Source organism: Ammospiza nelsoni, chromosome 3 (genome assembly GCF_027579445.1).
Source record: "Ammospiza nelsoni isolate bAmmNel1 chromosome 3, bAmmNel1.pri, whole genome shotgun sequence".
In the NCBI taxonomy this organism is placed as follows: Eukaryota; Metazoa; Chordata; class Aves; order Passeriformes; family Passerellidae; genus Ammospiza; species Ammospiza nelsoni.
In genome coordinates this window covers 74267091-74280918 of record NC_080635.1, presented here as the reverse complement: position 1 = coordinate 74280918, position 13828 = coordinate 74267091, and the positions used below count along the sequence as shown (strand labels likewise).

The 13828-nt window shown below is 43.5% G+C and overlaps 1 protein-coding gene across 2 annotated transcripts in view; it reads right to left on the bottom strand.

The window, feature by feature from the left end:
• Positions 1-12057: 12057 nt before the first annotated feature.
• Positions 12058-13828, bottom strand: part of HS1BP3 (HCLS1 binding protein 3) — a 56798-nt gene continuing 55027 nt past the window's right edge. For both annotated transcript variants that reach the window (XM_059469007.1, XM_059469008.1), the window contains exon 7: positions 12058-13803. In XM_059469007.1, the coding sequence (XP_059324990.1) occupies positions 13575-13803 (229 nt within the window). In that variant the 3' untranslated portion in view covers positions 12058-13574. The remainder of the gene's footprint in view (positions 13804-13828) is intronic.

Genomic DNA, 13828 nt, shown 5'->3' with positions numbered 1-13828 from the left:
TACCATGCAGCAGTCATATTTTCTGGAAAAATCCCTTTGCCCAGGATTTCTCTCCTGGGACGCTGAGAAGCCTCAGAGTAAAAGGAAAACAATATTATCTCATTTGCTTCTCCTGTGTTTTGCTGCTTTGGAATGCAGTTGGAGATTGTTTATCCAACAGGTGATTGTTTCCTTGGTTCCTCGTGTGAGTGTTTTCACTCATTGGCCAATTACGGCCAAGCTGTGTCAAGGCTCCAGAAAGAGTCACGAGATTCATTAGTACCTTTCTAGCCTTCTGTCTGTATCCTTTCTGTATTCTTTAGTTTAGTATAGTATTCTTTAATATAATATAGTATCATAAAGTAGTAAATTAGCCTTCTAAGAACATGTAGTCAGATGTATCATTCCTGCCTTCGTTGGGGGGGTCTCTGAAAATACAAGAGTATCATAACCCGAGAATCTAGCAATGAGACTTGATTATTGCAAAGTGATGGCTGCAGTCTTGATCCATCGAGGGTGGATCTGCTTCTTATCAGCTTTTTCTCTTATTTGGCTCACAAATCAGGGAGTTGCTAAACAAAGGTTGGTTTGTCATGGTCATCCTCCAGTGGTTAGTGTGCAACCTTCTGCACCTGGGCTGTGCTTGTGCACATCAGAAGTTTCAGCACCACACACCCAACAGGTCTCCTTCTCTCCTTCAGCTGGGGGTGCAAACCTGGGATCAGCAAAGCATACCCTCCCTGCTGCTTTTACAAATGGTTGATTGTTTGAGTCATTAACCCTTAACATTTCAGTCTCTCACAGACACCAAGGTGGTTGGTGGTCCCTGGCACACATCTGGCCCTGATGGTGTCCCCTGGCCTGGGGCCCAGCTCACACCATGGACCACTCCTACAGCAGTGTGATTCTGCTGTGCCACTGGTCTCAGTGCTGGAGGTCCTGCAAGGAATCAGCTACCAGTGATTGGGTTGTCAGAGCTTTTTAATAAACACCTGAGCATGTCCTGGGCCAGCAGAGAAATAATGTGGGTAGGCTGTGGCAAGAAGAGGTTGGGCAGCACTGCTGGGGGCAAAATGGATCATTCCTCTCATGGCAGGAGGTACCTCCCACACCATGTCTGAGCCTTACAGCACTGTCAGGCTTTCCTAGACCGAGGCTTAGATTTGACCATCCCAGGTGGGAGTTCTAGAGAATGTAGTGTTGGAATTATGTTCCCCAGGAGACGGCAACCAGACCTGCTGAAGAATGTGGCCATGAAAAGGGGGCAGGAAGCAGGAATCACAGCAGAGATGTTGAAGGAGAACACATTTGTTAGGTGGTGCCACCCTCTGTGCCAGCACCTCTGTTGGGACACCCATACACCCATTGCCATGGTCCCCAGGACACGGCAGCAGTGGCATTTGCTGTCCCAGGGATGTGCTGATGCACCCTGGCTGTCCAGTGCTCCCCAGCTCTGTGCTGATGTGTGGGCCCAGGCCAGTCATGGAGCTCAGGGTTTTGATAGCATCAGGGTTTTGTTAGCATGTTCATCTCAGCCTGACCTTTTGTCTTTTAAATCCCAGTGGCAGAGGAGTTACTCTGATTAGGAACTTAATTGGCTGATTGAAGCAAAAGTTTCTGCAAGGTTTCATTATCAACAGAAATTTCAGCTTATTGAAGCAATTTTTGGAGTCTTTTAACCTAACTCTAAACCCAACTGTTTTACCCAGAAGAGCAGGGAAACATTTGGAAACCTATTAGACTCTCTACTGTTAGCTATTCCTGTGGGAAAATGGAAGGTGGCTGTAGGAGCAAATGAGCAGCAGTAATACCCAGCAAGTCACTCCCTGCCATTTTTACTGCACAACAGCGCAGATCACACATGGATTGTGTCTGTCCACATGAAACTCAGCACCTGGACTATGGTGTTCCCCCAGCTTCTGTAATGAGAAATATCTCAACATTCCCAAAGACTTCAATTAAATGCCAATCCTTCCTATACGACATGAAGGCAATGTCAAATAATCACTTGAGGTACAAAAGCCCCAGGGTAGTAATCCCTTTAAGATCAAAATATCCATGGAAATTTTTTTTTAAACCAGGCACAGGTTTCAGGTTCAGGTGAATTTATTTCACTGGGGTGTCAGAAAGGCAGTAGTTAAGTATCAGTGTGGCCGCTCATGTGTGCTGAACTAGAGAGGGCAAGGAGCTCCTGCTGCCCACAGCCCAGCCCAGCCCAGCACCACATGGCCACTCAAGCAGCTGCTTATTGCAGGTCAGTGGAACAAACTGTGCTAAACACATGTCTGGGGAGAATGTGTCCAGGGCTGTGTTTTATGTTCCAGGTCAGCTGCTGGGGAAATGTGCACAGTTGTGCCTCCCTTAGGGGAGACAGACCCGTGCCTCCCTCTCAATGGGTAGATGCTCCAAGTGTGCACCCCAACACTTCTATAGCCCTCCCAGGGTTAAAATTGATGAAGCAATTTTTAAAGACTCCCTGTGAAAATGTACTTTTGCCACAAGGCCAGCACCTGGCAGAGAGGGACAGACCTCTGTTTCCCAGAAGATTACCCTTCATGGCTTGAGAGGAGCCAAGTGCCTCCTGGAACAAGCCATTGTCTCTCCATTTCCCCTCGTGTACCCAGTGCCAGCGCATGCTTAGGCTGGCTCGTCTGTTAACAAACGACCCCGAGCACATGTGCAGAACAGGGACAAAATAACACTCATGGCACAATTCCAGCTGGTGGGTCCCAGTCTGGAACAGCCTCCTGAGAGCCAGCTGCCTCCCCTGCTTACAGCCCAGGGACGCCCAGCCTGACTCTTGGAGAAAGGCTCCTTGGGCAGGATCCCTTTCACCCAAGTTTAGATGTTCCCAGCCTGCAGCTGAGCGAGCTGGCCACGGTCCCTTGGAGAGGAGATCAGGCATTTCCAGAGGCTCTGTCACCTCACCCTGGGTTACACGGAGGTCAGATGAAGCAGCCTGGAAACACCAGTTGTTTCACAGGCTATAAAAGGGGTCTCAGCTGCCAGCTCTGGGATGAGATGCACCATCCTTGAGGTTCCTTTGCGTAAGCGCAGATGTCTAATATCTGCTTGGCCTGCAGCTGCTGGCCCCCAGGTCTGTCTTGTCCCCAGATCACCAGGTGCCACAGCCCCTCCCGAGCAGGACACTGGTGGCCAAGAGTTGTGCAGGTCTTGCTCAGCATCCTCCTGCACTGGGCTATTGGAGGAGAGATGCTGTGCCCAGTGACCAGCTGCAGATGGGCACTGACAGGGGAGACCACGTTCATGGCAAAATGCAGAACTGCCCACAATATTTCAGTACTGGCAGTTTATACATCAGGCTTTTTCCTTTTTTTTCTTGTTTCCTTTTTTTTTTTTTTTTCTCTTATCATACACACAAATTTCAGAAGATGTGGTGTTTGTCTGCTTCTGATTAATAAACCAAAAGGAACAACTCTGACATCCAAGTGATTTCTATGCTGATTCCCAAACCATTCTCTCAAGCTTTGAGAACATAAAGCCTTCTCACCCACAGTTTTAAGAAAAAATACAACTAGAACTTCCTACAACTACTTCATATGAAGACTCATGAGCTGTTTGAGTTGAAGCATTCTTACTATCTCAAGTGGAGCCAAATAATGGAGAATGTGAAATGTTATCCTGAACAATTAAAACCTGGCAAAGTTTAAGGAACTGAAAACAGGAAAGAAAAACATCAAGGAAATGGCTAGATGTATTTATCTGCATCAGGAATAATTTGCCACTTAATTCTAATAAGGATCATGTTCATATTGGTTTAGCCAGGTGCCAAATGGAATTATTGTCTCATTTGTGACATGTAATCAGCTGGGAAATAATAGCAGGAAGCGTGCTGTGTCCTCTCCTCCCCTCTGCTCTCCTCTCCTCTCCTCGGGCAGCCACTCCTGCAACACTGCAAAACTTTAGGGAAAGGGGCCTATCCCCTATCTATAGCCAGTACCTGTTTGTCGGAACCCAGGACGTCCCTCTGGCTGTCCTGGATTGCCAGGTTCCCTGCCAGGGGGCTCAGAGACCCTGGCACAGAGCCCAAGATGCCTATGACTTTGATTATGACACATGGAGCAAGTTACCAACTTTATATGAGGATCTGCAACCCACGAAAGTATAAGTAGAATAATAATTAGTTTGTCACGGGGTGGAAAAATAGATTTTTTTGGGATTTTTAGAATCAGGGTTCAGGGCGCAAGATGGAGGGATCTGGGCATGTCCAGCCTTTCTCCTTCTTCTTCTTGGCCTCCATCTTCTGCTGTGATGTTGGCACTTTTAGATTGGTTTAGAGTAGAAGCTCACTGTCTAACATAGGTGATAGGTATTGAGAAGTAACTGTAAATATTGTACACGTAGTGTTTAGTATAAAAAGATAACACCGCGCTGGGGGCAGGCAGAGTGCCTCTGTCTGACCTGCTGAGGGGACCTCGCAGGTCAGGAGAAAGAATTTTATAGATAAGAAACAATAAACAAACTTGAGAATGAGAAATGAAGAGCTCTGACTCCTTCTTTGAGCACCAGGCTGGGAAAAGAGACTTTCTAACGCATCTCGGGGTCACAGTGACCAGCTAAAGCCCCGAGACCTGTTCTTTTAACAAACCACAAGCTCTGCAGTGCTTCATCCTGGGAAAAGCCACACCAGCAGTTTTCTGGTGTCTGTGCCTCTCCAGGCATCTCTGGGTTTCACTAAGAAGTGTAGGGGAATAGAATATAGGTAATAAAGGTAGTATAGAAAGTAATCTTACCCCCTAAAGAGTTGCAGCTGAGTCAATTACTAAGGGCTAGGAGCAGGCCTGATGTTAACAGGCCGCAGCTGCAGCCAGTCAGCAGAGTGTTATAAAAGAGTGGATTGGGTGGCTGAGGGGAACTGGAGTCAGTGGCTGCTGTGGGGGCAAGGAAGAGTCAGTGCCTGGAGGAGCTGCCTACAAGAAACATCAAGGAGGTATGGAACTCTGGCAATATGGAACCCTTGCAATGTAATGACAATAGAACTCTTGCACTATAATGACAACAAAGAGGTCTTGTCTTACAGTGTTCTGACACCAATCCAGTAGAAGTTTTATTTGTCCTGATTCTGGGAAGGCAGTGGTGACTGAATGATGACTGGTTCAAGGACTTAAGACTGATGGGGGAAAGATGATTTTTAAAGTAATTTAGAGTTTGGACCTGTTTTTCTGACATAGTAAAGAAAACACTTAAGCTTTTCCTCCTTTATTTTTAAAGGTCAGTCATTTCCTTTTTATATTTGATTGGGAAAAATAGGAGGAAACCCAGATTCTCACACCCTTAGTGTTGGGAAAATTCTTTAGCAATCCTAACAAGCATTGTTTTTCTCACAAATATTGTTACATATTTTAAAATTCAATAGAAAATCAACTGGAAAAGAAATGAAAACCTATAGCACCAAAATAGATAGTTTTCCCTCCTTTCTTCTGTCACAATGGGACCAGTTCACTGTCTGTCCAGCAGACAAAACATATCCCCAAATTTGTAAGAAAACACAGAAAAGGCAGGCAATTTTTTTTCAGAGGGTGAATATTTCAGGTCATTCTTATGCATATCACAAAAATGTGAAAACAAATCAGAAAATCCCTTAACCCACAGGATTGTTTGGTTTATATTTTTATTTTAGCCTTGAGGTTCATGGCCAAGATATGAAACCAGACAAATCTTTTGCTGGCTTGGCTACGGAGTCCCTCTTTAACTGTGGGAAGGTTAAAGAGCCTCTCTGATTTTTCCATGTTCTCATATGTAATATATTTTTACATATTGTCAGACAGAGAGGAACACAGGGTCTAAAAATTACTCCCAAGCCTTAAATCCCAGTCTCTACTGAAGTGTTGAAAATAACTGAGTTGTTTTCATGTTATTAAAATAGCCATAGGAAAAGGAAAGGGGGGCAGCAGGTCTCTGGCAGTCACAGGGGTGAATGCTCCAACCCCAGGGCAGGGCACAGCGCTGTCACCCTTCCCCAGCACCTTTTGGAGGGTCACTAGCAAGGAGCAGAGTGCTCCCAGCCAGGGGAAGCAGCAGTGGCACCTGCCATCTCCTGGGATCTCTTACTGGATTCTAATGCTGCCCTGTGTGCATCTCTGCTAGAAGTACATGGAATTCATTACTCAAACATGGCTCTAGGGAAGCATCTCCTTTTTTCCACTAAACTCCCCATTTTTTCTTTCTCTTCTTATCCTCTGGCTGAACAAAAGAAACTCCTTTTTTTTTTTTTTTAACAAAGCTGGAAAATCTGCAGGTCAAGTGGAAAAAAGAAAAATAAGAAAAAAAGGAAAATAAAGAAACAGCAACAGAAATGGGAGGTAAAAAAAACCTGTGGTAAATGAGGACATTACAGATTTCACCTGCAGTGATTTAGGGGAGGAGCCACTGCAGGTCAGTACCTCAAAGGGGAAGGCAGTCAGTCTGCTAATTACTGCATCAAATGGAGATGGGTCAGCTCATGGCTACTCTACAAAACTCAGTTATCATGCAGACACCTGGAAATATGGGCAAACTGGAGCTGGTACAGGAGGAAATGCAGCACTATTCAGAAAGCCTTTGCTTGTCAGCCTTGGCTGAAGGTACACCTCAGGGTGGCAGGGAGCTGGCACCCAGAGCCCATCCAGCCTGTGTGGTGCCAGCTTGGAAATGGGAGAAAGCAACAGCATCTCATAGTGACCCCCAGTGACAGGTTGTTAAACCAGGCCTGGGACTGAGTCTCCTCTCTTGTTAAATAAAAAGGAAGTTTTTATTTCTTCTGGCTTTCCCTGGTGCACTGCCTGCTCACCCAGGAGGGCAGACATGCAGGCCTTTGCCCTTCTGAGCCACAGGGACTTTCATTTCCATTTCTCCAGCAAAGAATCAAGGCAGTGCCAAAATCATGCATTATCTTCCCAGCTGAAACTGGAAAGAAACAGGATTCCTAGAAGAAGAAACGGATTTTACAGCAAGTAGGATATCTACTTGAGAGCAGGAGTTTGTTTTCTCTCCTGACATCCCCACACAATACAATTTTTTCCTTTAGTTGAGCCAATGTTTGCTTAATGCAAAACTCACAAACAGCCTGGGCAGCAGAGACAGAAGATCAGAGACCAAGCTGTTACAGCAGGGGACCTGGCTGGGAATTGTGAAACCCACTCCAGCCCCTGCAGACCATGGAACACCTGAACATTCCTATGATTTTGCCCTTCCTCCCTTTGCTCCCTCCCTACAATCCCTCACTGCAGAGCTGGAAGGGAACTGGCTGAGTTCAGGGGGTTTGGGGCTCAGTTTACCACCAGGTGCAGAGTGGAAGAGCTGGTGGTGAGTGCCCAGTGCCCACACCTGGGGGAGGTTATTTCCACCTCTGGGTGGGTCTCTGGACCCATGTGTCTGGTTTGCTGCCATGGCAGTTCTGTGATGGGAACCAGAGTAGGGTTAGGTGAGCCAGCCAGCCAGATGTGCTATGAAAATGCTCCCTTGAGCTAAACTAAACCACTGATGAAGACAGGCTCAGATTTCTTTTCTCATTCCTGATGAAAAAGATGAATTTTCCACACAATTCCATGTAAATTAGGTTTGTTTGGTTTGGTTTTGGGTTGTTTTTTTTTTTTTTTTGTTTTTTTTTTTTTTTTTTTTTTGTTTTTCTAGGTAGGCATTGCAGCTATAATTAGAATGTAGTTCTGGACATAAAAAAATCCTTTTGGGGACTGTACACAAGATTAAATAAGTAAGCTATAAAAAGTAGAGATGGGGTAGACATAAACAGGAAAACAAATCATAGTAGCCTGCAGATTTGATTGCTTAAGACAGGAGGGAAGCATTAGGTAGTTTTGTTCTCAGCATCCAATGTAAATAAATGATTGGTTTTTTCACAGTAAGAACTTGTTAACATACCCAGACATTACCAAATTGACTGTTTCATTAAGCTCTTCTGGAGTACAATCAGTATCATTAAACCATTATTACCAAAGAAAAATCAGAGAAGTTTATGAGCATTAGACAAAATCTCTGGGAGGACTTAAAAGGCAGATAGATTACCAGAGAAGTAAGAAAAGTGCTCTGTAAATACGCCAGGAATTCTGTAATTTTGTTTTCTTTTATGTTCATTTGAAAAACCATGGAGCTCCTCTCACCACAGAATCACTAAGCTAATTGCTGATTCCAGTCCTACAGCTGTGATATTTCAGGGGAATTGAATGGCTCTGGAGCTGTGTGTATAAATCAGGCAGATGCCTCCTTTCATTTTGCCCTGTCTCTCCTGTTTCTCAGTGGTGCCCTCCAAGCCTGTCAATGGTGTCACATCCCATTCCTTTACCTCCTCTCTCCAGCATCAGCACAACCAGGCTTCCACTGATCTGCACCAGGTTTTGACAGCTTAGACTGAGAGCATGACCCTCACAGCAGTCACAGGAAGCAACATTTTGATGACATCAGAAACACTGCCTTTGGTAGAAAATAGCTAAGCTGCATTCTGGGAGTATTTAATGAGATCAAGGAGAGACTGGCTTGCATTTCTTTTACCAAAACCCAACAAAATGATAGGTTTTCATACATTGTTAGGATTTTCTGGTGACTGAAGGACCACAAGGAGGATGTCACACTGACCATAATGCTTCCCCTTGGCTTTAACAGCTCCACATCTCCAGTTTAATACTGTGATTCCTTGGTACTTGATAATAAAAACAATATATCTGAGGGTAAGAAATCATGGTAGCTGTTAATGCAGCAGGGGCAGTGGGCTGTGACCACCAAACTCCCCAAAAACTCACTTCCTTTTCAATCCAGGACACGTCTTTTTGTATTTGCTGATGACTTCAGACTCTGAGGTTCCTGAGCTCCTGTGTGTGACATCCTAAGCAAACTGTAGTGTATCCTAACCTTCCCATCCAGGCTGGCATCAGAGTCTCAGAACAGTTTGGGTGGAAGGGACCTTAAAGATCATCCATTTCCAACCCCCCTGCCATGGGCAGGGACACCTTCCAGTAGACCAGGTTGCTCAGAGCTCCATCCAACTTGAACACTTCCAGGGACATCCACTGCTTCTCTGGGGAACCTGTTCCAGTGTCTGGGCATGACTACAGTAAATAATACCTAATATCTAATCTAACCCTGCCTCTACTTTGAAGCCCCTTCCCCTGTCCTATCACTACAGTTCCTGAAAAGATTCCCCTCTCCATCTTCCCTGTAGCCCCCTACAGACACTGGGAGGCTGCTCTGAGGCCTGGACACAAGCTTCTCTTCTCTGGGCTGAACAGCCCCAACTCTCTCAGCCTCTCTTCACAGGGGAGGTGCTCCAGTGCCCTCACCAACTTCATAGCATCCTCTGGACTTACTCCAACAGCTCCAAGTCTTTCTTCTATCAGGGGCACCGGAACTGTTGTCATATTCCAGATGAAGAATTCTCACTAGAGCAGAGGATCTGGATCTGGAATTCAAGGGCATTCAAGAATTGCTGGAATCTTCCTCTGATACCATCTGAACTTTTACTGCTCACTAAAGGTCAAAAACGGCTTTTGAAAAAGTATAGATTAGAAACCAGAATTTCCATTGGCTCCAGGACTTTCTCCTGAGTAAATGGGAGAACCTGCTTTGTTGTTGTAAGGTCAGTGGAGGGATCTTTGGGAAGGTGCTGGGAAGCAGGGTGATAAAGCACTGAATATGTTCTGTTCCCTCAGTCATCAAATCCTCCCTGAGTGACTCATTCCATGAGAGTTTTGGGTTAGCCCAGAACAGTATTCCTTAAACAGCCAAGTGCAAATCACTTTAGGGAAATATGACAATATTTGGCTGTTGAGTGTTCTCCTTGTTTCCAGTAACTTGTAGCTGAAGGACTTTCCAAGCTCTGAATTGCATAACCATCAATTGATTTCTCTTCCATGAGTCTAACTGGTGTCTCCTTGACCCCATTTAAATTTTAGGCATCCATAACATCTTGGTGTGAATAAAACTTAGTCCCTAAATATCTAGAACTAATCAATCTCTTAAGCAGCTTTATTGACTTCTGAACTCTCACAGCAGCACTTAATTTGAAAATTAATTTAATTTACCACCTTCCAGTCCTAGTATCTTTACTGAAAGCAGTGCAAAAGATTTTCCGATCACTTGAATTCTTCACTAGGTTCAATGCATGACATGAAATAACAAAATGCAGGAGGCTTTAAAGGAAGATCAGTGATATGGTGAGGGCTGAAAACAGTTGGATCAGGAGGGTTTAAAGATAAATAAAGGAAGAAATGGGCACAATACAGAAAGCAAGTGACTTAATTTACTCTAGTTTTTGATGTTGAGATGAAAAGTAAGAATACAGATAAAAGATAAAGATAAAACTTCATAGTAAAAGCCTTCTATCTTCTTGACCCACAGACATTTAAACTGTCACAAATGTGTGATCACTTCAATTGAGATGAAATGTGGTTGATGCATGCTCACACAAAGATTCACAGCTCCTTGGTGAATTAGTGACAGTCACATTTTTAAGTGAAACATCAGTGCTTTCTGGTACTCAGTATTAAATCTAACAACCTCAGGGATTGCTCATTTACAGTAGGCAATGCCCTTGAGCATCAGAGGTTAACTTGTGTATTCTGCTGTACCCAGCTCAGCTTCTTTGCAGAAGCTAACATCTGGGCAAAAATTAGCAGAAATATTAGTTTCAATTAATATTTTGTTTTACAACTCAACCCAAATTGTCACTGACAGAACTAGGCCTTAAGTGCTACATGGGAATTAGCTTTCCTAAAAATTCAGCAACTGAACAGACCTGAGCAGATGACCCACAACTCATCTGTGAAATACTCAGCTTGGGGAAAGAATTTGTTTAACTGTGACCCAAATAATGAAGTATACAGTGTTAGTTGTCAATTAGTGCTGTACCACAGAGCAAGCAGAATGTTATGCAAAACAGGAAGCTGCTTATAAGGCAATAGAGGTATCTATTATGAGCTCTAACTAACCTCCCCATCTTTTTTAAGGATTTAAATATAACTCTTGTCAAATCTTTTGATGAACTCTATTACTGATGTTGGAAGGTGATGACTGTCAGCCAAGAACTACATTAGAGTCCATAATTGAATTTCAAGAGTTGTCAAGAGCAGGCTAATCAAATAGCTGCTAATAGAAGTAAAATATTAAAGAAAGAAAAAAATTAAAGTTCTCTTCTGGCAGGATGCAAAGTATGTTGTATAGTTTCCCTATGTCATTTCTAATAGTATGTTCAATTTTTCACAGCTACCTTTGTCTGACATTCTTCTCTTGTATAATAATGATTCATTATATATAATGTATTCAATGACTGTAACTCACCTCTTAGTGCCCAAAAATATGACTGCAGCTAGACATTTGCATTGTAAAACAAAAGCATAACACCAGGGTTTATGAAGGATCCTTTTATATTAGTTTCTTGACAGGAATGCTAGATTTTTTTTTTCTGAAGTAAAATACTGACCTCAAAATAAGCTTAAAAATCTAGCACAGGAAACAATTAACAGCTCTTCCTTCCCTGTGCTTAGGTAATTTTACAATTTTAGGGAGAGCTGGGGGGAAAAATATTCCTTGGCTATTTAAGGAGGGTGAAAAACTGCACTCACTGTACTGATCATTAAATCCATGGCCTGCAGTTGGGAAGTTTTAGCAGTGTTCAGGCTATGAGATGGGTGGGCTGTGGCCCAAAAATACAGAAATGCAGGCAGAGTTCCCAAACAGGGCTGAGTAAAATGGAGATGATGCTCCCTGAGCCCTCAGTTAAATATAGTGGTTGTTCATGACAGCAGGGAGTGCAACAGCAAGGCTGCCCTGAATTAATTTTTCCTACCTGCTATTCCCTGCCTGTTCTTAGGCAAGGCATTTATTTTCTCCTGGCTGCTTTTATTCACATTTTTTATTCCTAATTGCACCAGGACACTGGGGGGACAGACAGGACCAAGTAATACCTTTAGTTCTGCCTTTAGCTGCTCTCAAAGGAAATATGAGCACAGCTATATTTTCAGTTTCATAGTTATTTACACTTTAACACCACACAGCACTCCTGAGCTAAATGGAATCGATTCTTTGCTGCTACTGTACAACCCAGAGAACAACAGCAACAACAGTAACACCTGCAGGTTAGCAAAATGTTTTATTATAGTAAAACATACCATACACAGAGGAGAACCAATGGCTATATTTTATCTGTCCCATCAAAGCAAAATACCTTTATAATATTTCCCACTGGCTTAAAAAGGAAATGCTGATAGAAATAATTTCATTATTAAAAATAGATAATGTTTTCTATTTATTTTGTTCTATATTAGAAAGGCAAATATTGAGATGATGATATGGCTTAAATATATTAATATTTTCCCTCTGGGGAGCTTGTCTTCATCTCTAGCTAGACCACACATGGAATGAGTTCAGGAAACTGCATGACAGCAGGTATAAACCCACATTAGGTGTAAATTTAGTATCTTCAACCAGAGTGCCTGAGTTTGACAAGAAGGGGGAAAGTCTTGGATACCTACTCTACAATGTTTTTCTTCTCTTGCATATTAAAATTTCTCCAGTATATTTTCTTCCTATTTTTTTCCCTCTAGATAATGCCAAGTTTGTCTTCCCTTGCTTCAACCATCACATGGTACAGAACAGACCACCATCTTATCACACAAATTGAGCTTAGTGGAATTAATCACCATGGCTGGTTCTTAAAAATTCTGGGAGAAGTGAAGGAATAGGAGAGAAAGAGTGACTCCAGAGAGCAATTCAGATTTCCTCCATTAACACACCTCCACTGAATGACCTCCTGGAGAAGCCCCTCTCTCTTTCCACTACTACAGTGGAAACCCAGGAAGACTTGGCTGGAAAAAATCAGCCCTTGTGAATCTGGAGTTCACAGGAGTCCTACAGCATCCAAACCTCCTGGGCACTGCAGCCTCCATCTATGTCTGGAGAGTGTTCTTAGCCACCCCCAGTCATCTGCTATTCTCCCTGGGAATCAGAGATGCATAGCATGGTCTTTGTAGGCCTAAAGTTCTCTTACAAGTTGGCATTTGTGCAGCAATTAAGGCAGCAGATTGTCAGGGTTAGTGGGGATTTCAATGTTCCATGGGAAGACAGAGGAACTGTTAACTACATTTAGCAGTTCCTGTTAAAAATTACCAAAATACCAGACAGGGAGGAAGAGGCTGCTACAAAACCACACTGGATAAAAGGGAAATGGCCTTTCCACTGAGCTGAAAAACACTATCTAAAAATGACAGGAACAGCATCCTACCATGCCTCAGACAATTTGTTGGACATTACTCACAGTTGCCATGTGTACAACAACCTTGCCATTTTCAATCAACTGGCCGCAACTGTACAATGTTGATACTAAAATAGCAGTAGACAATCTGTAGTGCTGCATCCTTGTTCACATTCCCTGTGAAACCCTGAAAATCTAAGGCAACATTAGATCACAGCTGCAGTGTTCTGCAAACCTCACAGGGAGGTTCTGCTGCTCAAACCTGCTGCTCTCTGTATCCTGGTACACAAACGAGCCCTGTGACAGCAGAAACACCTGGGCAGTTCTTGCTGCTGTCACTGCAGCTCACTGGGAGGAGGGGCCAAAAAGCCATCAGGATATTTTAAAATACGTATGTTCAAAAAAGACTGGTATCCTGGTTGTTGATTGATTCATTTTCCTGGATATACTGGAGAATGTCCACTTCATTCATTGTCTGAATCCTGTTTTCCTTTAGCTTTGCCAGTGAAGGTGAGTTAGTGCTCCTGGGGGCAACTTCAGGCTTCTGAGGCAGAGGTGGCTTTGGTGGGACCTTAGGTTTTGGTTTGGAGGTAACCTCTAAGAGTTTCTCAAAATCATCTTCCACTCTGCAATGAAAAAAAAACATCAGTA